At 43.4% G+C, this 25,125-nt stretch overlaps 1 protein-coding gene across 3 annotated transcripts; it reads left to right on the top strand.

Annotated features, from left to right (window-relative positions):
* Positions 1-1,021: 1,021 nt before the first annotated feature.
* LOC147881483 (uncharacterized) lies at positions 1,022-23,829 on the top strand. 3 transcript variants are annotated; one of them, XM_087369971.1, is made up of 6 exons: positions 1,022-1,232; positions 21,723-21,870; positions 22,007-22,269; positions 23,024-23,111; positions 23,229-23,295; positions 23,446-23,829. In XM_087369971.1, the coding sequence occupies exons 2-6, from the start codon at positions 21,866-21,868 to the stop codon at positions 23,506-23,508; spliced, it is 486 nt and encodes a 161-aa protein (XP_087226097.1). In that variant the 5' UTR covers positions 1,022-1,232; positions 21,723-21,865; the 3' UTR covers positions 23,509-23,829. The 3 variants fall into 3 exon arrangements, with proteins under 3 accessions (XP_087226097.1, XP_087226096.1, XP_087226098.1); XM_087369970.1 differs by having other exon boundaries at positions 22,002-22,269; XM_087369972.1 differs by lacking the exon at positions 23,446-23,829 and having other exon boundaries at positions 22,002-22,269; positions 23,194-23,287.
* The last annotated feature ends 1,296 nt before the right edge of the window (positions 23,830-25,125 follow it).

The following is a 25,125-nucleotide window of genomic DNA, read 5'->3' as shown; positions in this document are numbered from 1 at the left end:
GTGTGTAAGAAGACTTGAGGAGATAAAGAAGGGGGGAGAAGAGAGAGAGAGAGAGAGAGAGTCACCCACTTTAAAGTCTCCATTCAAGTCCAATGAAGAAGAGTCAACATAATGTCCAATAGGTTCAAGGTGAATGGTATATATCTATCATTCATTAGGCGTGCCTGTGGGTGAGTGAAATGCTTAAGAGATCATTCATTATGCCTGCCTATGGGTGAGTGAAATGCTTAAAAGAGAGCATAAAATTGGAGGCATGAAAAGGAAAGAGTGTACAAAGAGTAGAAAATGCAAATGGTCCAAAAGTCAACAAGATGAATTTCATTGAGAGAGAGAGAGAGAGAGAGAGAGAGAGAGAGAGAGAGAGAGAGAGAGTGGGGGGGGGGCTTGCCTAGAGAAGAGAAGAAGAAGAAGAAGGAGAGAGAGAGAGAGAGAGAGAGGGAGGGCGGGGACTTGTCGAGAGAGAGAGAGAAAGAGAGAGAGAGAGAGAGGGGGGGGGGGCTTGCTGAGAGAGAGAGGGAGAGAGAGGAGAGAGAAAAGGAGAAGAGAAAGGGGAGAGAGAGAGAGCGAGAGAGAGAGAGAGAGAGGTAGAAGTAGAAGTAGAATTTTATTATCGTCCGAGAGAGAGAGAGAGAGAGAGAGAGAGAGAGAGAGAGAGAGAGAGAGAGGACGAAGTCACTAAATGCATGCATTAAAGCCTCTTACAAGGAGCATACTTGGACCAATCACCTTTGTACCAAAGTCATAAATAGCGGCCTGCCAAAGTAGCTACCAACCAATAGGAAATTCTCACCCCAACAAATAAAAATAATCAGGATTTTTAACTTTGCAAAACTCGAACCGTTGCTAAGGCTCCTCAGAGGGCAGGCTAAAAATGCACATTCCAAAAATTCTAAAAATGCCTAATTTCTACTTTGCCAAATTTGAAGCGTTGCTAAGGCTACTCAGGGAAAGGCCAAAAAGAAATGTCTAAAAGAATACCTATTTGACCTTTGGGATGTTTTTCTTGTGTAATAAGGTCTGGGACGACAGCTTTTTCTTCTATAAGTTTTGGTTGCTCCTACGGCTGCTGCCCCATTTGGGTTCTTCCCCCCCCTCACCTCACAATGTCCCCGTGTCTCCTCCTCCCCCTCGCTCGCCGTATACATGCCTGCCTCCGCAACACTCGCCTCTAGCATCCACGGCACTTGCCCTTCTACCCCTGCGCAAATCGGGCACCACAACATAACCTCAAGGTCTTTTCTCATTAAAATTTGTAGCTCTAGTCACTCCTTCACACAGACATGAGCTGTTTTTCCTTATGTGTCGTGCAGGATGTTTTTCCACGCGGTAAGTTTGCATTCGGGAATCTAAAACGTAGACAGTGCTTTTCATTTAGAAAACACAGGCTCATAACCAGTGGAATATGACATACTCGCTGGAGTTGTTGACACCCAAAGCTCACTGTGAAACAGATGGTCTTGTCTGCTTTCGCACGGTCCCATTTTACCTTAGTCCGAATTGTCGCACAACTTCTTCTGGGCCTGCCACAAATCTCTGTGGATTGGGCTCCCTACTTTATTGTGGAGGGATGTGTACGCATCTTCGGAGTACGCATTCTTCCGAGAGAGAGAGAGAGAGAGAGAGAGAGAGAGAGAGAGAGAGAGAAGGGGGGGGTGGGGGTGTTTCTATACATCCATACATACGGGAGGCTAGATGATGTATTGATCCTGCATCCCGTGCTCTAGTGAAGTTTTGGAACTCATTTAGCGCGTTTTTTAAAATTTGGCTAACGTGGCCTCATCGAATCCTGTCACTTCAAATAAGACAAAAGGTGGCAGCATGTGAGGCACTCAGTCATTTTGTCTATCGCGCTGTGGAAGATAAGGTTTGTTGGGCCTAATTGGGTGGACGATAAGGGATAAAAAGGGGAGACTACATAGATATCTCTTATCTAATGTACAAGCTCCTTGTGCTTCCTTCACCACCGTCCACTTCCTCTCTCTCTCTCTCTTTTCCCCCTCCTCTCACTCCCTTCTACCGTTCAATCTCCCTTTCCTATATCTGTCCCATCCTGTCCATTAAAATTTCCCTTGGAGGGTCTCCCTTTTGCGGAGTCTTTGCCACCTGTGAGACTGCTGAGATTGCGCCTAGCCCTGCTGCAGGTCTTGATTGAAAGAAGGTTGTAATGAGGGGGACTTTGGGTTTGTGGATCTGTGTGCACGAGCTCATAAGTGGTTCGTATGCCTTCGGTTTGAAGCTTTGAACAATCTTGTGAAAATCTAAATAGAGACCATGAAGAAATTTGTAAATTTGTCCTCCGATGCTATCTACAGTTGTATGAAGCGATCCATGTAGTGGTGGACTGGCTCTATGGTGCCTTGTACCAGCTCAAAGAAATAAGGTGTGAAGACCATCCACATACTGAACCACACACAAATGACAAGAATGAATATATACAAATCCTTTGGAGAGGAGAGATTGACGATGGAGGAGAAAGAAATAAATTTATTAGTCTTTGGAAGACCGATGGGTCTATGAGACTGAAAGAAAACCTGATACAAATTACAGTAAGGGTGGAGCTACTGAAACGAGCATCATCACCTGTGTTGAATCCTAAGTCTGATCATACATAATCAAATACATCTGGATGTAACAATGAAAAGAAAAGGATTGGAGCGGAGCGGAATCCTCCGTATGTCATGTCGCCCTGGTTGGTGCATAGCAGGTGAGAGGGCACAACTAGAGAGCACACCACAAATGACAAAGAACGAATATATACAAATCCTTTAGGGTTAGGGTTCCAACTCTTTTTCTATAGTATATATGTTAGTGCCTATCTAGAATATATAACATGATGCTGAGATGGATCCTCAATACCTTTTCTCAAGATCAACCTCATGAAGTAGGCCTTACCTCAAGATGATGATTCTAGGATGTGGAGGAGGACTAATCATATCTGCTCTATCACCTAGGATGTCCTTTTCTCTAAGTCAAACCAAGAGCTTGTCGTTGTTTCTCAAAAAGCTCTTTCTCAAGCGATTTGCTAGAAATATTTGCAATATATTTTTGCTTGCATTGTGTTGTAAGCATGCATATGGCCATTTCTATTAATGTTCTATTCTTCCACTTTGAGACCCCATTCTGTTATAGAGTGTATGGCATTGTGCACTAATGTATTATGCATGGGCTGCTAAGAAATCTGAAATTCATGTGACATATACTCATCCCCTTGCCAGTGTGGAGGGTCAACAGCTTGTTTCCACTCTCGTTTTCAGCCATGTTCAGAAAGTGCTTGACATAATAGAACTCAAAGGATAAATCCATGTATGTCTAGTGAAGCCATGCACAAAGTAACAAAGTATAAATAGCCCCCAAGCAGTCGCCCTTGCCACACTAATTAATTGAATTTCCCTTTTTTCCTTGCTGGGGTCCCCTATTCAGCCCTTTGGGCATTCATTATTCAGCTGTATCTATTTCCTCTTTAGAGGTTCACTACATTCTCTCCCTCTAATTCTCTCACTCACATCCAGAACATCACTTTGTGTATTCAGTGCATCATCTTACAGCTGCAGTTAGTATTGATTAGGACGCTACAACATCCATACTGTCCCCTTCATTCATCTTCACATTGCCCAGCTGCTTGCAGCCCTAACTTTATTCGAAATCTGGTATAGATTGGCCAAAGTGTTCCATGCAGCCTTGGCTATCTTGCAATGTGAGGTTGTTATACCCTCTTGCAAGACATAGCAATCAAGGCATGCGCCTGTGCATATCTGATTGCAAGCTGCAAATATCAGGCCAAAAATGTGACAGCAATAGTCTGCAAATGCGAATGCCAAATGGGTTGCTCAAACACGGAGCCAAAGCAAAAATATGTCGCCAAAATCTGCTGGCAAGTAGATGGACCGCAAATCTGCAAATGTTTGTCCAACAAGTCTGCAAAATTGCTGCCCTGAATGTCTGGACAAATCTGCTCCAATGTACTTGAAAATCAATTTCCCATTCCACAAGGCCATGCAAGGCAACGGCCCCAATTTCTTGCAAGTTGAATCTGAGAAATTGAAGGACAAGGCCTTACTAGGCAATCTGAGAGCAAAAGACAAGAATTCTGTCAAAATTCTCAAATTTTGAGAGGGCAAACGTGCCAAACAAGAGGACGTAACCATACAATCCCCAAATGTCATTGCAAATCTCGAATTCGACTGCAATGTGGTTGCAAAAGTCCCAAATTGCGAAAGGGTAAACGTGCCAAACAAGTGGACAAAAGCATACAAGCTCCAATTTCCACTTCAAATGAGAAATCGATCACAAGTGGGCAAATTACGCAAGTCTGTATGAGGTTTTGTCTGCTGCTGAAGTTGCAAATGTTGCTGGTCTGGTCACGAGAATTTAAACGGTAGCTACGTAGAGACGGTTGTGGCATGTTACAACAAGTTGTGAGAGATGGTTGAGTTGCTTGTGACTTACTTCATCGCGCATTGGGTCGGCTCTCATCTTTACCCCTAGCGTTTAATTTCTTGAGAGGAAGATGAGCACAGGGAGGCAAGTAGGAGCAAGAGATCCTGCTCTGATACCATTGTTGGATGTGAGGAGCAATGGAAGCAAGGTGGAATGCCAGGAGAGAACAAGCTGAAGGAATTGAAGTGTAGTCGCAAATGGATAATGTTGAAAGTCAACTTAGGACTACAATGTCCTAAGTATACTAGGTGTTCCAATAGGACTAAGTGTCCTAACTAGCCTACAAGGTATCCTAGGGCTAAGCATCAACAAAGCCCAGGCTGCCATAGGGGATACATTTGTTTCCACTCAGAGGGTCACTAGTTAGAGTTACATATCCAAGACTCCAGAGAGAAGTTGGAATTTTAAATTACCAGACTTGCTCATGCAAAAACTATGTGTTCCAATAGGACTAAGTGTCCTAACTAGCCTACAAGGCATCCTAGGGCTAAGCATCAACAAAGCCCCAACTGCCATAGGGATACATTTGTTTCCACTCGAAGGGTCACCAGTTAGAGTTACATATTCAAGACTTCAGAGAGAAGTTGGAAATTTAAATTACCAGACTTGCTCATGCAAAATGTAGCTCTTGGAACGGCGCGACACTCGAAAAAAAACTTCAAGTGTATCGAAGCACATCTACAAATTCGAAATACGGTGTACTGCATATTCTTCGAGGTGAGAAGGGTCTTCCCTAAAGATCCTTTGATCTCGACTATATATGTTCGAAAGAGTCTAGGTGAGTTTTTGTTTCTTTGTTGTGTATCTGTTGAGTCACATGCATGGATTTACCAACAGATTCGTTGGCTACCCAAGATGAGGGGATGGCCTTATTAGCCAATCATATTCTCAGTGAGTTCTTTCATTGTTTTATGGATGAATTACTATCTGGGTTACCTTGGAAAGGATGTTCAACATTAGGTTGAACTTATTCCTAGGTCAGAACCTGTGAATAGACCGCCTTATAGGCTTAGCTTTATAGAAGAAGCTGAGGTGCGTAGGCAAGCGGAAGAATACATTGAGTTAGGGTAGTTTTAACCCAAATTTTCTCCTTTTGCATCACTAGTAATATTTAAAAAAAGAAAAGATGGTACCTTTCGGTTGTGTATCCAAACCATATAACAACTAAGCACATATATCTGATGGCAAGTATGCATGATGCTGTGATTTTTGGTAAGATAGATTTGAAATGCCGTACTATTAGATCAAAATTCGTGCTCAGGATGTACACAATAGTGCTTTTAGAAGCAAATTTGGTCACTACGAGTTTCGGGGTGTGAAGAACCATACTTTTCGAAAATGCAAATGTGTGCAATGCATGCAGAATTTGAATGCCGATTGGCCCTCCAATGGGGAAGAGCGCCCTCGTGAGAGTACTTGTTTCTTTTTCGACCTACATGCAAGGTGGGAGAGAGATGATGGATGAATGCAATGTGGTAGAAAGAATGCTACGTGAGATTTTCAATGAAAGGGTGATACCCTTTCATTAATGTCCCTTGAGATCACTCAAGTTCCATCTTCCCATTTACACCTACCCTTAGCCTATGACCCATGCACCTGCCATTCAATGCACTCTAATGCACCCTTTCCCTTTCCTATTGTCCCTAGGACCTAGACACGTGTGTGCACATCTTTATTACTAATCATTGGCCAATGTTACATAGTTTTGGCGGTACTATTTACACCGCTTGATCGATCATAAATACAAACATATAACCGCACCATCAAATTGGCGCCTAACAATTATAAAGTTCTAATGACTATTAATTAACTAAATAATCATTTCTCTTGTCATGACACTCCCTCCTGCTTGAATGAGTAGAAGTCCTCTTCTGGATTATTGCTTGTCTCTTCCTCTTATGTGCACTGTCTCTTGTTACTTATGCCATTGCATCGCCTCTTTGTAATTTGCAAGTATCTGTGGAAAATCTGTAAAAAACTCTTCTTCCATCCATTGTGCATCACTAGCTGGCTGGTTTTTAAACTTCAGTAAATACATATATCTCTTCTTTCCACGAGTACTCTTCTCTTTATGGTACACGATTTGTTCCGGAGTAAGAACTTCAGTCCCATCTTCAAGTTCAGGTTCTTCTTGATGCTGAGTATCTGAAGAAGCAGAAGTATCGCCATGGTATCTCTTCAAATTGCTCACATGAAAGATGTTCTTCATACGCTAGTGGGCTGGTAACTTCAGCTCATACGCTCTGGATCCTTCTTCTGGATATAAAGCTGCTGAAATCTGAAATGGACCATAAAACTTCGGTGCTAGCTTGACATGTTTGGTACTTCCTCTCACTGACTTGATTCTTCTTTTATCAATCTTCAATAAAACCCAATCATCCTCCTTGTAATAAACTTCTTTTCTTTTTTTATTGGCTGCCTTGGATTGTTGAACCTGGGCCTTCTTAATATGTTCTTTTACCTGCTCAATAACCTGTGACATATCCTCAGCAAACTGGTCAGCAGCAAAAATTCGCTCCCCCAAGTGTGTTATTGGAGTGGGTAAACATTGCCCATAGATGATTTCAAATGGGGTTTTTTTGGTAGAAGTATGTACAGTGTTATTATAAGCAAGCTCTAACATGGGTAAGAACTCTGGCCACCGTCTAGGTTGGTCATGGACATAAGCTCGAAGTAAAGTAATTATGGTTTGATTGGCATTCTCACTTTGTCCATCTCCTTGAGGATGGAAGGCTGTAGTAAATTTCAGTTTGGTTCCGAGATTCTCTAATAGAGCTGTCCAAAAGTTGCTAATGAAACGGCCATCATTATCGGATACAATGGATTTTGGTAACCCATGTAACGTGAAGATTTCCCTAATGAATAACCTTGCTGTTTCAGGAGCAGACAACTCTTTTTTACAGGGAATAAAATGAGCTTGTTTACTCAGCCTATCTATAACAGTGAAAATCTGCTCAAACTGACCCCCAGGCATGCGGGACTTGCCTTCGACCCCAGGCCTCCAGCTCACCACGCTAAAACTCCATAAACCGGCGGGTGCTCGATCTAGAGCTGCCATGCCCATCTCATTGTAAGACAAGAAAGCAAGATAATCAAGATCATAAGCGCGCAGACAGTCGAAACACGATTTTTTGTAAAGATCCACAGGAGAAGAAAATCTTGGCAAGGGACGGATTACCAAAGACCTTATGGTTACTGTGCTTCTATAGAGTCCATTGTGCCCAATGTACTTAAGCAAGGAAAAGATCATACCCTTGCCTGACAGGGTGAATCCCAAACAGCCAGAAAGGCTTGCCAACGCAAGCAGTAGAGAAGCATGCTTGAAGGTGTATCTTCTCCACTCTCTAAGTTTCCATTTAATACAGAGGGTCCACACTTGAGGTGGCACCGAATAAATAAGGTGGAAGGAAAGAGTTCTCCATGAGATGTCTGGTGGATGTAAGTGTCTCACATAGCAAAGCCGGCTCCCAAAACAAAACAATGAGATCTTATGTTGTTGTACATGCATATCCCCGCCTTGGGGACTGCCTTTTGTAATATAAAAGCAAATATATTTCACCGCAAACAACAAGCTAAGGGCGCAAAGATGTGGATATCGAAGGAGCTCACTCCGACTCAACTAAAACAAAGAGCCACTAAATTATTAAAGTGAAAGAAGCTAGGAGAGCAGGAACATGGGTGGTCTACATTGATTAGGGAACTTCGTACCCCTATTAGAGGATCGTGGTGCCCTGGTCACCCGCTCACTACACGAGGCTGCCCTTAACGCTTTCCCTCACACCACCCGCCCACCACCCCCTGGGACCGTACCCTATAATAATTGGTATGATGTGTCATGACAAGAGAAATGATTATTTAGTTAATTAATAGTCATTAGAACTTTATTATTGTTAGGCGCCAATTTGATGGTGCGGTTATATGTTTGTATTTATGATAGATCAAGCGGTGTAAATAGTACCGCCAAAACTATGTAACATTGGCCAATGATTATTAATAAAGATGTGCACACACGTGTCTAGGTCCTAGGGGCAATAGGAAAGGAAAAGGGTGCTTTAGAGTGCATTGAATGGTAGGTGCATGGGTCATAGGCTAAGGGTAGGTGTAAATGGGAAGATGGAACTTGAGTGATCTCAAGGGACATTAATGAAAGGGTATCACCCTTTCATTGTGAATCTCACGTAGCATTCTTTCTACCACATTGCATTCATCCGTCATCTCTCTCCCACCTTGCATGTAGGTCGAAAAAGAAACAAGTACTCTCACGAGGGCGCTCTTCCCCATTGGAGGGCCAATCGGCATTCAAATTCTGCATGCATTGCACACATTTGCATTTTCGAAAAGCGTGGATCTTCACATTTGGTATCAGAGCGGCGACGATCCAAGTGGGACGAGAAGAGGGCGACAGTTGCGAACGACGGAAGTCGCAAGAGAGGTTGGCGGAAAAGGATCACGATCGACCGATCTCGAGGTTCTGAGACAAGGGGGTTTTCCTGAAAAATTTTGGCCTTCAACGGCGAACGGCGAATGGGGTGTTCTCTTTTGCCCCCCCCCCCCAATGTGAATGTACCCTTAAACCGTGAGAAAAAGGGATTCCCGTTCTACCCAACCGGAAGTCGGATCGGAATAAGATTTTAAGGGAGTGATCCACCCATCAAGTAACCCCTATAACGGTATCTAGAGCTCCAATCCACTCAAAACAAGTAGCCCAAACGGAGCGTACCAGTTTACAGCAGAAATACAAGAAGAAAAGCTTCAAAGAGAAGGGAAAGGAGGTCATTTTAAGTGTTTTCTCAACACAAACGAAGCGGGAGTCCGATAAGTACCACCACCTCTACAACACTTGAAGTTTGCTGTAAAATAAACCTTCTTTTTTGAAATTACAGCAAGACATTTTCTCTCTTGTATTAATAAAAGGAAAGAATGGAAGGGGAAGGGACATATAACAATGAACTTATTCCTTTTCCTCCATTACCCCAAGGAGAGAGAGAAAGAACACCTTCACCCCCTCTTGAAGAGGATGGATTAGGTGAGAGTTATACACATCTTGAGTATGATAACCCACAAATAGATTTACAGCAGTCTCTCCTTCAAGAACCTACTGATAGGGAGTTCTCCTTTCGTAATGAAAGAAGAAATGAGACCAGCCAAGAACAAGGTGATGAGTTCACGCCTTTAACTCAAAACCCAATACACATGGATTCTAATCCAAGTGCAAGAGGAAGAGAGGAGACTCCTGTTGATAAGCTGGTTTTCCAGCTTAGCAATATGATTGAGCAGTCCATTATGACAAGATTAGGGACTAAGAGGACTTTAAACTTCGGGGATGAAGAGTTGAGTAACTCTTCTAAGAGGTCCAAATTCCAACCGCGAGAGAGAATTGAGTTCCCCAAATATGATGGGGCAAGGGAGGCTGACAAAATCCTCAATTGGATTCGTCATTTTGAGCTATACTTTGCCCATCAAGACAAGACAGAGCAAGAGAAGCTTGCTCTTGCCACATTGCATCTGCAGAAGGATGCTCTAATGTGGTGGTCCTTGTCACAAACAGGAAAAGAGCCTATTCATGAATGGGCTAAATTTGTGGAGCAACTAAAAACCACTTTCATGCCACCGAGGCATGAAGAGAACCTAACCTTTCGTTGGGAGAGGTTTAGGCAGTTCGATAATGAGAGTAATGCAGATTTTACAGCCAGATTTTGGAAACTCTCTCTAGAGTTACCCGAAAAGAGTGAGGAAGTTAGGAGAAAGAAGTATTTAGCAGCTTTAAGCCCAAAAGTAAGGTACGAGGTTGAAATGTTTAACCCGAGCACGCTTAAGGACCTCACTAAGCTGGCTGAAATAGCCGAGAGAAAATTGAATCCTCGTAAACCCTTCAATAAGGAGTATGGGTCATCATCTAAGACCAATAATATACCCACTTTTAGGAAACCAAACCGGTTTAAGAATAATAAAGGGAAGGGTAAAGCTCTTGTAAGGAATGTGAATAGCCAATCACGTCCTGGATGGGTGCCATTTCCTTCTATGACTGACGAAGAGAAGAGGAAGTTGATTAAGGAAGGAAAATGTTTCGGTTGTAAGAAACATAAGCGAGGGCACGTATGGCATAAGTGTCCCGTTCTCTTGGCTAAGATTGCCAAGACGAATTCAGTAAAAGGAAAAGCCAAGGCATCCAAGCAGGAGGGTGAGGCTTCTACCTTGTCACCCTCGAAATCTACTGTGACTATTGAGCCAATAGTGAATGCTGTCCATTCAGCCAATACCTTTGGGCCTCATGATCTTTTTAAGGTGTATGGATTCGTGAATGGACAGAGAATAGTGGTTCTCCTAGATGATGGATGTAATTATGACTTAGTAAGTGATAGATTGGCAAAATTACTCCATCTTAAACCAGAACCTATAAAAAACATGTCGCTTTCAGGAGCTTTTAGGGGACACAATGAAGAAGACACATCCATAGTACGAAATATTCCTTTTCGTATACAAAAATATAGAGATCGAAGGGATTTTCTAGTAGCCCCTTTACAAGACGTTGACATGATACTAGGTAAACCATGGCGGTATGATTTTAACCCTGCTATTCATCCTCATACTCATCATTGTTGCTTTGTACATAAGGATGAAAACATAAGGATCGTAGGGGATCGGGACGTGTATACAATTCCATTGATTACTCCTACCCAAGCCAAAAGATTGGTAAAAAGAGGGGTAGATTGTAATCTTGTGTATATACGGGATTCACGAGATCTTCATATCTCAAAAGAAGATCGGAAGAGAAATGAGTTCCTTAGAGCTTATGAGGATCGATTTTCAAGAGATGACTCATTCGAATTGCCCATGGAGAGAGAAGATGATCATGCCATAGACTTAGAGCCAGGAGCTTCCCCTCCATGTAGAGCCCCATATAGGATGAACAGGATAGAAATGGAGGAGGTAGAAAAACAAATTGAAGATCTGTTGCAAAAAGGCCTGATTCGACCAAGCAGTTCTCCATTTGGAGCACCTGTATTATTGGTTAAGAAGAAGGATGAATCATATCGTATGTGTATAGATTACCGTGCTTTGAATAAACTTACGATTAAGAATCGGTATCCGATTCCAAGAGTGGATGATTTATTGGATATGCTTAAAGGTGCTAAAGTTTTTAGCAAATTGGATTTGAAATCTGGTTATCATCAACTTCGTATGAAAGCTGGGCATGAACATAAGACAGCTTTTCGCACTCTCACTGGACATTATGAGTTTTTGGTCATGCCTTTTGGCCTAACTAATGCTCCAGCCACTTTTAGTAGGCTGATGAGAAGGGTTTTGCGACCCTACTTGGGAAAATTTGTCATAGTCTTTTTTGATGACATTTTAGTGTTCAGCCAGAATGAGGAAGAGCATAAGGATCACCTTGCTAAGGTGATGGAGCTCCTAAGGAAGGATCGATTGTTCCTAAATATCAAGAAGAGTGAGTTCTTCAAGACAGAAATAGAGTATTTGGGACACATTGTGTCTGCCGAGGGAATTCGGGTTGACCCTAAAAAGGTCAAGGCCATAATTGAATGGCCAATACCCAAAAACTTACATGAGCTGAGATCCTTCCTAGGGATGTGTAGTTATTATCGCAGATTCATTAAGAATTTTGCACGTCTTGCTTCCCCACTAACAGATTTGTTGAAGAAGCATTCCTTGTATGAGTGGGGAGAGGTTCACCAAGTAGCTTTTGAGGAGCTTAAGAGAACATTAGTGACTGCACCAGTATTAACACTTCCGGACATGGACAAAGAGTTCTTTGTTGTATGTACGGATGCAAGTGGTACCTCGATTGGGGCAGTGTTGATGCAAGGAGGGCATCCCATTGCTTATGAGAGTAGAAAACTTCAAGGGGCTGAATTGAAATATATCACGTATGAGAAGGAGTTATTGGCAGTCATTCATGCTCTAAAGTTATGGAAGCATTATTTATATGGTTCTGCTTTCAAGATTAAGACTGACCATCAAAGTATCAAGCACTTATTCTCTCAACCCATTGTCTCTTCAAGACAAATCAAATGGGCTGAATATATTCAATCCTTTGGGCAACCAAATATCGAATATCAGCCGGGAAAGGAGAATTTAGTAGCTGATGCTTTGAGTAGACGGCCCCAAGTTAATCACGTTTCTGTGATTAAGGAGAAATCATTAGGAGCAATGGTTGAAGCTTATCCTTTAGATGAGGACTTCGCTGACATTTATGGGAAGATTCAATGTAATGAGGTTGGGGATTTAGAGGCTTATTCCATCGTGGATGGATACTTATTTTTGGGACGTGCCATATGTGTACCCAAAACATTTCGGTATCTAGTCATGAGTGAGTTACATGCGAGTCCATATTCTGGACATAGAGGTATTAGAGGAACCATTGACAATATTGAGAGATACTTCCATTGGCCTAAACTTCGCAAAGAAGTTTCGACCTTTGTTCAACAATGTGACGTATGTCAGCGCATTAAATCTGACACAAGTAAGACTGCTGGTCTTTTGCAGCCTTTGCCTATTCCTTCGGAAAGGTGGGAACACATTACAATGGATTTTGTGTCTGGTTTCCCCAAGGTTGGTCAGTTTGAGCAGATTTTCACTGTTATAGATAGGCTGAGTAAACAAGCTCATTTTATTCCCTGTAAAAAAGAGTTGTCTGCTCCTGAAACAGCAAGGTTATTCATTAGGGAAATCTTCAGGTTACATGGGTTACCAAAATCCATTGTATCCGATAATGATGGCCGTTTCATTAGCAACTTTTGGACAGCTCTATTAGAGAATCTCAGAACCAAACTGAAATTTACTACAGCCTTCCATCCTCAAGGAGATGGACAAAGTGAGAATGCCAATCAAACCATAATTACTTTACTTCGAGCTTATGTCCATGACCAACCTAGAAGGTGGCCAGAGTTCTTACCCATGTTAGAGTTTGCTTATAATAACACTGTACATACTTCCACCAAGAAAGCCCCATTTGAAATCATCTATGGGCAATGTTTACCCACTCCAATAACACACTTGGGGGAGCGAATTTTTGCTGCTGACCAGTTTGCTGAGGATATGTCACAGGTTATTGAGCAGGTAAAAGAACATATTAAGAAGGCCCAGGTTCAACAATCCAAGGCAGCCAATAAAAAAAGAAAAGAAGTTTATTACAAGGAGGATGATTGGGTTTTATTGAAGATTGATAAAAGAAGAATCAAGTCAGTGAGAGGAAGTACCAAACATGTCAAGCTAGCACCGAAGTTTTATGGTCCATTTCAGATTTCAGCAGCTTTATATCCAGAAGAAGGATCTAGAGCGTATGAGCTGAAGTTACCAGCCCACTGACGTATGAAGAACATCTTTCATGTGAGCAATTTGAAGAGATACCGTGGCGATACTTCTACGTTTTTGGATACTCAGCAGCAAGAAGAACCTGAACTTGAAGATGGGACTGAAGTTCTTACTCCGGAACAGATCGTATACCATAAAGAGAAGAGTACTCGTGGAAAGAAGAGATATATGTATTTACTGAAGTTTAAAAACCAGCCAGCTAGTGATGCACAATGGATGGAAGAAGAGTTCTTTACAGATTTTCCACAGATACTCGCAGATTACAAAGAGGCGATGCAATGGCAGAAGTAACAAGAGAAAGTGCACATAAGAGGAAGAGACAAGCAATAATCCAGAAGAGGACTTCTGCTCATTCAAGCAGGAGGGAGTGTCATGACAAGAGAAATGATTATTTAGTTAATTAATAGTCATTAGAACTTTATTATTGTTAGGCGCCAATTTGATGGTGCGGTTATATGTTTGTATTTATGATAGATCAAGCGGTGTAAATAGTACCGCCAAAACTATGTAACATTGGCCAATGATTATTAATAAAGATGTGCACACACGTGTCTAGGTCCTAGGGGCAATAGGAAAGGAAAAGGGTGCATTAGAGTGCATTGAATGGTAGGTGCATGGGTCATAGGCTAAGGGTAGGTGTAAATGGGAAGATGGAACTTGAGTGATCTCAAGGGACATTAATGAAAGGGTATCACCCTTTCATTGTGAATCTCACGTAGCATTCTTTCTACCACATTGCATTCATCCGTCATCTCTCTCCCACCTTGCATGTAGGTCGAAAAAGAAACAAGTACTCTCACGAGGGCGCTCTTCCCCATTGGAGGGCCAATCGGCATTCAAATTCTGCATGCATTGCACACATTTGCATTTTCGAAAAGCGTGGATCTTCACATGATGATGAGTGTAAGGCTTTACGTCGGCAGCTTAGATTCGAAACCAAAAATAGTCTTTCGAGCGAACCAGAGACGCTACGTGCGTATTGTCGACTGGTACGTAGGAAGAAACTGGAATTCGGTTCGTGGCCTCACCCCAGGGGCAAATCCTTGGAAGCTCCTCTTACAGCGAGGGCTTCTGAGGAACACCCCACCCACTAGGGGTGGCAGCCTTCACATCGTTGGATCTTCTCAGAGGCTCCCTTTATGGGGAAGGGCTCCCCCCTGATGAGGAGTCTTCACAGGGTATGGCAGAGATTGGCAGGGGGTCTCATCATCCGTGCTCCGCTCAGATGTAGAGAAGAGTTTGAGCGCCAGCCCCTCCCGTGGCACCCAGAGATCAGAGATTAGGACGGCTGTATGTTCGGACAACGGACTCACATTGGCTGGGCACAGTGGGACAGTGGTCGAGTAGGGTCCTTTGGCCGCTGGAGCAGACTACCTATGGAGACAGAGGCGAGGCTTGATGCCCTAGCGCATATGCGAGGGGCAGGGCAGCGGATGGGCAAGATTGACTTAGCCATTCCGGAGTCTTGGAGAGACAGCAAATGGTTGGGGCAGTTTTCCCGTACTGGTGTTCCCTTGAGGATGTTGATGCAGTGCGGCAGCACGCACCTCGGCTTCTTCCATGTAGGATCCGAAGGCTTACTTCAGCCACTCACTGAGAGTGACCCCGAGATGGATGGGAGTCTTGATGGGATACACTGGCAGATGATCAGAGTGGTGGGATGTTTGGGGAAGGAGTGGCACATAGACCCTCCCAATATTTCAGAGCAGGAGGCCTCTAGATGGCGCCTTTCGCTGCGGGAGGGTAGACCCCTGAGGGAGGTCCAGTGGGATCCGAGAGAGTGGTTCTAGCCCTCTAGGGGCAGCCTAGCTGAGCAGGTGGATGAGGTGCCCTTCTTTTCCTACACCACACGGATTGGCAGGAGGCTTCAGATGGATTTGTCGAGGTGGACTTCTTCGAGGGAGAGACACTGGGTGACCCAGAGAGTACCCCGAGATGTGCGATCCAGCTTCTGGACACGGTTGTGGTCAGCTTGCAGCCGAGGAAGATCTCTTACTTCTTGTGGCTAGCTGCCTACGGAGGCTTGCCCATTGGACTGTGGCTAGAACAGATATGAGTGGACGGGCAGTGCCATTGTTGCTCCGATGGTGCCCTGGAGACTATCCCGCATTGCCTGTGGAGCTGTCGTAGCGCAACAAGGATATGGATGGGAGCCCTTAGGATCATGCCACGCATGCAGAGTCTTCATAGAGACTACACCTGGGGGAAGGTGGCTTGGTTGACAGAGGGGGGACACGCGTTTCAGATTAATGAGATCTCCCCACAGCGTACCGGATATAGGGTGAGAGCATCCAGAGGATCGCACTCCACGAGTAAGTCCCCCCTGACAGTCTAGCTCCTCCTCCTACTAAGGAAGACAATGTCTGGGAGGTGGTAGCCAGCATCACGGCTTGGAACATTTGGGTGGCTTGCTGCAGTCTTGTGATGGGTGAGCACCTGGTTCCACCCGCGGCTATCCTAGTTACCATATGGTAGGATATCATTTACACTCTACGGTCCACTTGGGAGCGCGGGACTCTAGGCTCCAGGGCGACTATCGAGAGGCGTGCTCGTTTTTGCAAGGCTTGGCCTGTGGGTGTTTGCTACACCTTTTCTGTGAGGGATTCGTTGGCTGTATAGTCCCCCCACTTGGCTGTTAGCCCCAGTTCCAGAGATCCCCTAGGCAGTGAACTGGGTTTCTCTGGAACAGGCCGGTTTTCCTTTCAGCCTTTTCCCGGTTTTTTTCCGTACTCAGCACCTTCGGGGCTGCTGTCTTGTATGAAAATTTTCAAGCATTAATAGAAGGTTCCTTTTTTTGGAAGCTGTCTCAACAGAAAGAGCCCCCCCTGCATGCCTTACTACACTACGAGTCTTGCCAGGCAAAGGTGCCTCAAGCCTACTCTCCCTGAGAGTCTGTAGCAAGCAATTTGGAACTGTTTTGATTGCATGTATCTCTTGAATCTCTTGCCTGACAACTTCATCCACACCCTGAGGAACAAAATCAGCATGTGGCTGAATCGGGGCATGTGGATCAGGAGGAGGTTGCTGTAAATTCTGATTTTCAGCATGAGCATCAGCTGGGGGACCAAAAGCTATAGGAAGCATCCCCTCAAAAACATCATCTGAAGAATCTGGAATAGAAAATTCAGAATGTGTATGTGCTGAATTCTCTGAAAAAATAACATCTCTACTCAAAATCTTGCGGGAGGTAGGATTGTGGAGACGATAGCGTTTGCTTTGTGCACTATACCCAACAAAGATACACTTAAGTGCCTTATCTGACAACTTATGTCAAAACTCCATAGGCACGTGGGCATATGCAACACAACCAAAAGCTTTGAAGTGATTAACTAAAGGCTTTCTCCCATGCCAAGCCTCATAGGGAGTGATTGTCTTCAAAGCCTTTGTGGGAGCCCGATTCAAAACATAATTGGTACACATGAGGCCTTCAAGCCAAAATCTGTGAGGCAATTTCTTACTAGTAAGCATGCATCTATCCATCTCCATGAGAGTGCGATTTTTGCGCTCAGCTTTGCCATTTTGCTGAGGTGTAAGCCTCATTGTAAGCTCATGTGTGATGCCTTTCTCCTTCAAAAATGCCTCAAATTCATGAGACATATACTCCCCCCCCTCTGTTAGTGCGAAGTTTCTGCACCTTGAGTCCTATCTCGTTTTCAACCATGGCCACAAAATGTTTGAAATGCATAAACACATCCATTAGACCATAGATCCAAGTATAATTGGTGTAGTCATCTATGAATGTAACATAAATAGAGATAACCACCAAAAGACCGCAGTCATCACCGTGTATGAGCTGTAATTTACGAGTAGCTCTTAATGCACCATCCCTTTTTAAAAGGGAATCTATGCATTTGCCAAGGATGCATCCCTCACATGCATGAGGAGGAGGTGACTCCAAAGGAGGCAATGCATCAACCATAGCATGCTTCTGAAGTGTCATCAAGCTGCTATAGCTCATGTGCCCATATCTGGCATGCCATAACTCCGCATTCTGCATCGCAGCAGAGGGAGTGCTCACTGAAAGTGCAAGATCAGATCTTTTCTCATAAATGTCAAGCTGAACAAGACCCCGATACAAAGTGCCAGACAACATCAAAGCATAGTCATTCTCTTTGTCTCGGACTGCACACTTAGCATCATCAAATATGACCTGAAATCCTCCTCGATTGAGAGAGGACATTGAAAGCAAATTCTTCTGTATACTTGGCACAGGGCATGCTTATCTAGTACTGTAGCTAGCATTCTGTATAAGCGTCCTTCCTTGACACCTTTTGCTACTAGCTGACATTGAAAGCAAATGCTTCTGTATATCTGGCACATAAAGAACATCTGTAATTCTGAAATCTGTGCCATCCGTGGATGTGAGTAAGATATCACCCACTCCACACATTGAATAAGAAGAATTGTTTGCACATGTCACCTTTTTAGCAGGTGGTGTATGCAGAGATGCAAAAAGACTCTTCCTTGAAGTGATGTGCTTGGAAGCACCACTATCAAAATATCAAGTGTTCAGTGTCTCATTAGGAGCTAATGCATCTGAAACAGCCATACCCGAATCTCTTTTCTTCTCCTTAGCTATTCGCTTCTTGCATTCACCAATGTAATGACCTGGCTTCATGCAGTAGTGACAAATGCCTTTCCTCTTAGGCTTGTTTGCATCACCTTTAGCCTTTTAAGAGGGCTGTCCTTAATCAGCTTTATGTTGATGTGTGAGCTGATTTCCATGTTGCTTTTGCTGCCCTTTCCCTTTGGGCTTGAACTTAGAAAGCATGGCATGCTTGCCAGCGTGTGTTGCCATATTCTTTCTTGTCTGCTCTTCCTGCAACAAGAGTCCTACCAACTCGTGAAAAGAGAGAGGATTGCTGCAACCCCTCAATGACAAATTCAGCAAGGTGGAAAATCGAGATAAGACTCGAGAAGAGAATTCAGAGTGGTGGTAATCATCTCTGAATCTGGAATAATCTCATCTATCTTCAGCAACTGTTTCCTCAAATCGTGAAGTTTTGTGAGGTGAGCATTCATGGAATCTCCCTCACCCATATGTATGAGATAGCTCTCTCTTCAGGAAGGAAACTTTGGCATCATTTCTTGCTGCAAACATGCTCTCTAAAATCTCCCAAGCTGCCTTCGAGGTCTTGCATGACCGAATGTGAGAAATAATAAACCTCTTGACAGAAAGAGAAATAACTCAAAGAGATTGTGCATCCCTAGAATCCCACCTTTTCTATTCTGCCGTGGGAGCCACTGGAGTAGCAGGTGCTGCTCCAATCACTTGTCCTGCATTTTGACCTCTACCCCTGCCTCTAGCTGTAGGAGTGATAGGTGTAACCACAGTTTCTGGCCTTGTCTCATCTCCATTGACATAATCCTAGAGATGTCTGCCAACTAAGATGTTGCGAACCATAAAAATTCACCATGAGTAGTTGGTCGTGCCCGTCCGTGGCTCCATGAGTAGCTTCTTGATGTGGAACTGGCTCAACAACTCTGACTGGCACCCAACGGGGGACGACTGGAACAAGACGTGCTGAAGGTCCCATTCACACTGTAAGTGAAGGCCTTGGACGAGAGGCTGTAGCCGATGGTCCTGGGCGAGAGGTGGAAGGTCCAGCAGGACGAGAAGTGGTAGGATGTGCGGTAGAACATGACGTAGGTGCTAGGGTTTCCTATGTTCGACATACGGAACGATACGTATGTTCCGTATGTTCGACTATGTGTTAGGATTTTGACCGATTAGGGTTTGCAGATTTGCCCCATTTTTTGCCCGTTTTGGGGCCATACCCCTCTCACCCCTCCCCCTCTCCACCAAGCACTCTTCCCTCTCCATCTTCCTAGCCATCAAGCAACCGGTTGCCCACCTCTTCATCTCCCTCTCCCTTCCTTTCACTCCAACTTCCAAGGACATCCCTCTCTATCTCTCACCTCTCCATCTCCCTCTTCCTCTCCATCTCCATCTCCATCTTCCTCTCCCTCTCCCCCTCCCCCTCCCTCTTCATTAAGCTCCCCCTCTTGTGTTCTATGTTTTGTTCATGTGTTTTTGTTTAGTGGGGGCGCCCACAAGTGACTAGGATTAGTCTATGGTCTAATTCGCATGCGAAGCGCTAACAATTAATGGGTGCCATGGTTATGTGCTTTACTTAATTGTTACATTTCTAAGAAAGGTTCCAGACTTGGGCATTGCGGAACCTCGCAAGCGATTAGGAGTTATTCGCCTGACCAAGTGCTAAGAAGACCCCAGAAGACCTTATCCATGGACATGGGATTAGAAGCAACCTACAATTAGCTAGTTCTAATTGTTAAGCTGAGAATAGGGCAGCCCTCATAGCTATAGTAGAGTGTGTTTGGCCCTGTAAGTTACTCTCAGACCTTCATGTCAGCCATGACACTTCTACGATCATCTTCACTGACAGCCACAGTGCTTTGGTCGTTGCGCGTAATCCTATCTTTCATGTGAGTACCAAGCACATTGAGGTGCACTATCATTATGTTCAAGAGCGCCTGTCAGCTGGAGATATACAGTTGTCCTATATTCCCACGGATGATAACTTAGGAGATCTCTTCACGAAGGCCCTACCATGACCCAAGTTTGAGCCTTTTGGCATGCATTATATACTTGGCACCATTTATTACGTGATGTTGATCTCCTTGTACTATCATAGGTTGCTATATCCATCTTGGACGAATATGTGCAACCATGATATAGTTTCTAGGTATATCTTAGATGTATCCAGAATACTTCAGGCATACCATGGAGGGGGTTTGTTAGCATTTAGCCTTGGTATGTCCTTGTAGGCTAGTTAGGACATTTTTTCCTAGTCTTGGTCAATTGTTGACTTTGGGGCCGCTATATAGTGGCCACACTTGCACTTTCTCATTATCCATTTGCAAGCACTTCATGTTCTCTCACGTGTTGTTTGCTCCCTGCACCCAACAGATACCTGGTTTAAGGGCTAGATCCTTTGATAGAAAATCTTAGCCCCTGGGTCAAATAGTATCAGTGTCTGTGTTGGAAATGAAATCCCTAAGAGGGTATCCTACAGCGGAAGTGATAGTGTCCCAGGGAATTACACACGGAAATTTCAATACTTTTTTACTTATGTGTACTTCACAACCATTAGTGCGTATGCAAGCCAGTAAATAGACATAGATCCAAGGGAGATATAGTACCAACAAAAGTATATTTCTGTCCACAATTGAATACAATAAACAAGAGGCCTGAGTCCCACCAGATCGTGATCCTCAGTCCCTACAAAAAGCTGTACTACTATCACCCTGGCTCTTCTAGATCGTGGAGTGTGCGTGCTCCTTTGAGCTCATGTAGACTCTTTATCTAGTGATCCCTCCACCTTACTGCCCAGGTAGTCCCCACCATGCAAACCAATGCACACACATTAATTCTCTGGCTGACCAGGGTCACCGTAATTTAGGCCTTTGATTGACAGACAAGGCTCCTTAATTATAATCAAATCTCTTTGACGGGGGGTCGAAATATCTTGTTTGACTAGAGTCAACCCTCCTTGATGAAGTCAGGCCTCCTTGACTGAAGTCAAGCCTCATTGACTGGATTCCATGCTTTAATCAAATAGAAAAACTCTTTGAGCATAGGAAAAGGAAGGAAGAACACTTTGACCATGGTCAGAGGAAAGGTCAACTTTATATTTACTTTGAGTATTTACAACTTGGTGACAGGTATTGCCTTGAGAAATGTGTTTTTTTTTCCCAATTTCTTCGATGCTCTTGGTAGGCCAAGTGGTGGTTTTTTTGTTTTTCTGCAAGGTCATGTCATTTCTTAAGAAAATGCTGAAATGTAAAATCCGACCTTTATGAAGCTGATATTGTGGAGTGCCTGGTTAGTGCAACGATTTTGACACTGAGTGGGTAAAGCTAGGGGTGTTCCTATAAATTGAGGCATGGGATGACGAGCACAACTAATTATATATTGTTTTGTGCAGAGGCCTATTTTTCAAATGATTTCATTCGAACAGGGGAAGGCTCAAGGAAACTGCTGTGAGCAGCATTGATAAAGTCATCAATCAAACAGAAATTCACGGCTGAAGAGAGTCTGGTGACAGTTGTTCACTGTCACTTCGTATGTATGGGGTGTGTCTTCTTGAACTTTCATTTTACTGCTACTGGTGTACCCTTATTTGAGCTTCTCTGATTGCACATCTTCCAACCCACTTCATTTTGCCATACACTAATGATAAGCTCAAATATTGACCTTTCAACAGAACAGTGGTTGTGTTGGAGGCTATGCAAAAACCTCACAAGATGCTGTAGTAGAAAGGTCATCAAGAAAACACAGTTCAAGGAGAGCTTTACGTGGTAAGGTTATCTCCAGGAGGGATTGGTGGGCTGCAAGCTCTGATGAGATGGACAACAACATTGCAAATTCCAGGTCATCTCAGCGAAGTGCTTCCTCTGTAAGTGGCACCAGCCATAATCAGGAAAGTAGAATTGCAAACAACAATGGCAACAACACAGCATTTGTCAATCATGGTAAGCTTATTTTTCTCGTGTGGGGGTGTAATAGTGATGGGACCAAACTTTCTTGCTGGGGACATAGCTTACCTAGGGACGACAAATGGATATGTACACTGATCTAAACATCACGAAGACTCTCATAGCCAAGATTTTTGTAGCCTGCAAGGTGACAACAAATCCCAATTACCTTTATATTGTAGGCTGAATTTTGTACCTACAATGATGCAGAAGTGCGGTCTTCAACATAGCGTCCCCATACCTGTATAGAAAGGTAGCTGAGGGAGTCTGGTGACGTGAGTTAAAAGAGAGGCAGTCATTGTGGGTTTGAACATGAGATTTTATGTTTAAGGAATAATCTCATCCAGAAACATAACACATTCTACATAACAAGGATTCAGAAACATATAACATTCTATATGAGAGTATAGGACACTTCTGTCATGTGGTATGTATTATCTTTCTTTGAATTATAATAGACCTTAAAGGGTATTAGGCTGGAATCTGTGATACACAAGTGCACATCTGCATCTCTCTCTCTCTCTCTCTCTCTGTGTGTCTGTCTTAACATGCACACTGTACAGATGCACAGGTGTGCTTTCCCACCACTACTGCACCCACACGTCTGTGTGCACATGTATCTGCCACACACGCGCAATATTGTCTTGTAGTCATTCTCATTTTCTATGATGTCACTTGTAAACTAGCTTTTCATTTGATGACATAAACAGGTATCCATGTCCCTACTTATCATTTATATCATGTTTTGCAGCTTTGTTGCTTTGGCAAGAGAGGAGGAGAGAGTGGGTTGGGGATAGGCGAGAGCCACGGCCTCAAGTTTCTCGCGAACCTGTGCTGACGTATGTTAATGAATTCATGGCACAATTTATTGTGATCAATCATTGCATCTTGTAGTTATTTTATTTTCTATCTGTTATACAGGGACATTTCTCAAATTTAGAATTTTATTACTGCAGCTGGACAACTACCTATGATGAATTGCTAGCAACCAGCCGACCTTTTCCTCGGCGTATTCCTCTACCGGTCAGTTCACTTTGCGGGCTTGAGTTCTGATAGTACTCTTTCAATCTGTCAAAAGACTCCTTCGAAAGTACTCTCTGAAATCTAAATGTTCGGGAAACTAGGAAGTGTGTGATATGGCCTCATTGAATTTTACTTTTAATAATGCTACAGGAGATGGTGGATCTTCTTGTAGATGTATGGGAACAGGAGGGGCTTTATGAGAATCCCTGTTAAGAACAATGCCAGCAGCTCTGACACCCTGTTGAGACCTAAGGTTGTAAGCTCTTCAGATCTTGATGCCAAGAAGCTTCAGTTTTTAGGGTAAATAGATGAAGCATCACAATTGATGTCTGTTCAGAACATCCTCTCATTGCCTCAAGATTGCAACTTCCTCAGATTATGATTCCAAGAAGCTTCATTTTTATAGATACAAGAGATGCATCACAATTGATGTCTCTGGACTCTTGAGGAACTGTCAAGTTTGCTTTATACCATGGGCATATTGAAGGGACTATATGGATGGCTGGTAGGGGTTATAAATTATCATTGGGAGTTGCTGCATGTTAATAAATTCGTTATTGCTTTTATATTAATTATTTTATTTGGAAAAATTTGAGACATCACATAATGGAATGCCTGCAAATCGAGGTGTGGAAGAAGCTAGACTATTATGAGCGATACATTTTTTCATGAATTGTTCATACATGTTCTTTGTCGTAGTTATGTCTTGATTTCTATTTTCTTGAAGTCATGTTTGATGTGGACATGGCTTAGTTTTTAGCCCATGATGACACGTTATGATTGCATGATTCCCAGCTCAAGGGTGCAGAGTGTAAGATGATACCTTGTTGTCGAGGGATGTGATTGCATCATATCACATTTGAGGTGTCAAACGAATGAAATAATTCGTTCTTGTCCAGGGTTGTGACTGCATCATCACATATGAGATCTCAACTCTTCCATCTCGCTTCACTACTCGTTCGGTTTGGTTCCTTTGCCCGTGTTTCATTGCTTGGGCTATCCCCGCGTTTCATTGCTTGGGCTATCCTCGCCACCTAGCCAAACTCTTTCTCCATCACTGTACTTCATTGCATTTATTCCATGTGTCTCAGTCCCTTCATCGTCGATGCTCTCTCCCTTGAATTTGCTGGCAGCTCTTCAACCTTCAGGCTTCTACTCGTGCAAATAGCGTGTTTCCTTTTACACTCTCTCCGAGTCTCTCTTTGGTTCCCATGTTCGTTTAGAAGGATCTCCTATAGACTTGTCCTTCTTACTTTGTCTCACGGCCGTCTTTTCTTCTCTAGCTCACCAACGTACTACCTGTGAAGAGAGTGGGAGAGAAGGAAGGAGTCTCACTTGCGGCTTTCTCACATACACAATGGGAGAATATACACAAAGGGGGAGGATGAAAATAAATTTTCTCTTCTTAGTTGTGAAAGCCAAAAGAACTCTAAGTACAAAAGAATAGGTAAACCTTATATATGGGTTTGAAATCAAACTCAGCTAACTAAAGTGGCATACTAAGCCACTAACTAGAGTACATAAAGATAGCTGTCATCCAATTATTATTCATGGGCCGTGTACCAACCGCATCTACAACTAACAGGTCGATATAAATGCACAACGGTCACCTTGGCATATCACGAGTGAAGCTCAATATCTCAACACTCTCTCGAGCTCAATCCCAATTCTATTTTCTTTGCGTCCAATGTCTTCGTGAATATGTCAGCTACTTGATCCTTTGTGCTGCCATAAACTAGATCAATAAAACCTACTAGAACCTTCTTTCGCACATAGTGATAATGCACCTCAATGTGCTTTGTTCTAGCATGATAGATTGGGTTATTTGTC

Source organism: Dipteris shenzhenensis, chromosome 31 (genome assembly GCF_047967505.1).
Source record: "Dipteris shenzhenensis isolate YYH24624 ecotype China chromosome 31, Dip_SZ_1.0, whole genome shotgun sequence".
NCBI classification, from domain to species: domain Eukaryota; kingdom Viridiplantae; phylum Streptophyta; class Polypodiopsida; order Gleicheniales; family Dipteridaceae; genus Dipteris; species Dipteris shenzhenensis.
The sequence above is the reverse complement of the archived record's forward strand: the minus strand, read 5'-3'. Positions and strand labels throughout refer to the sequence as shown.

Excerpts from the sequence above, each read along its gene's own strand:
- LOC147881483 (XM_087369970.1), top strand. Across the intron at positions 22,270-23,023 it reads CACAGCATTTGTCAATCATG|CTTTGTTGCTTTGGCAAGAG; the intron begins GTAAGCTTATTT and ends CATGTTTTGCAG. Across the intron at positions 23,112-23,228 it reads TCTCGCGAACCTGTGCTGAC|CTGGACAACTACCTATGATG; the intron begins GTATGTTAATGA and ends TTATTACTGCAG.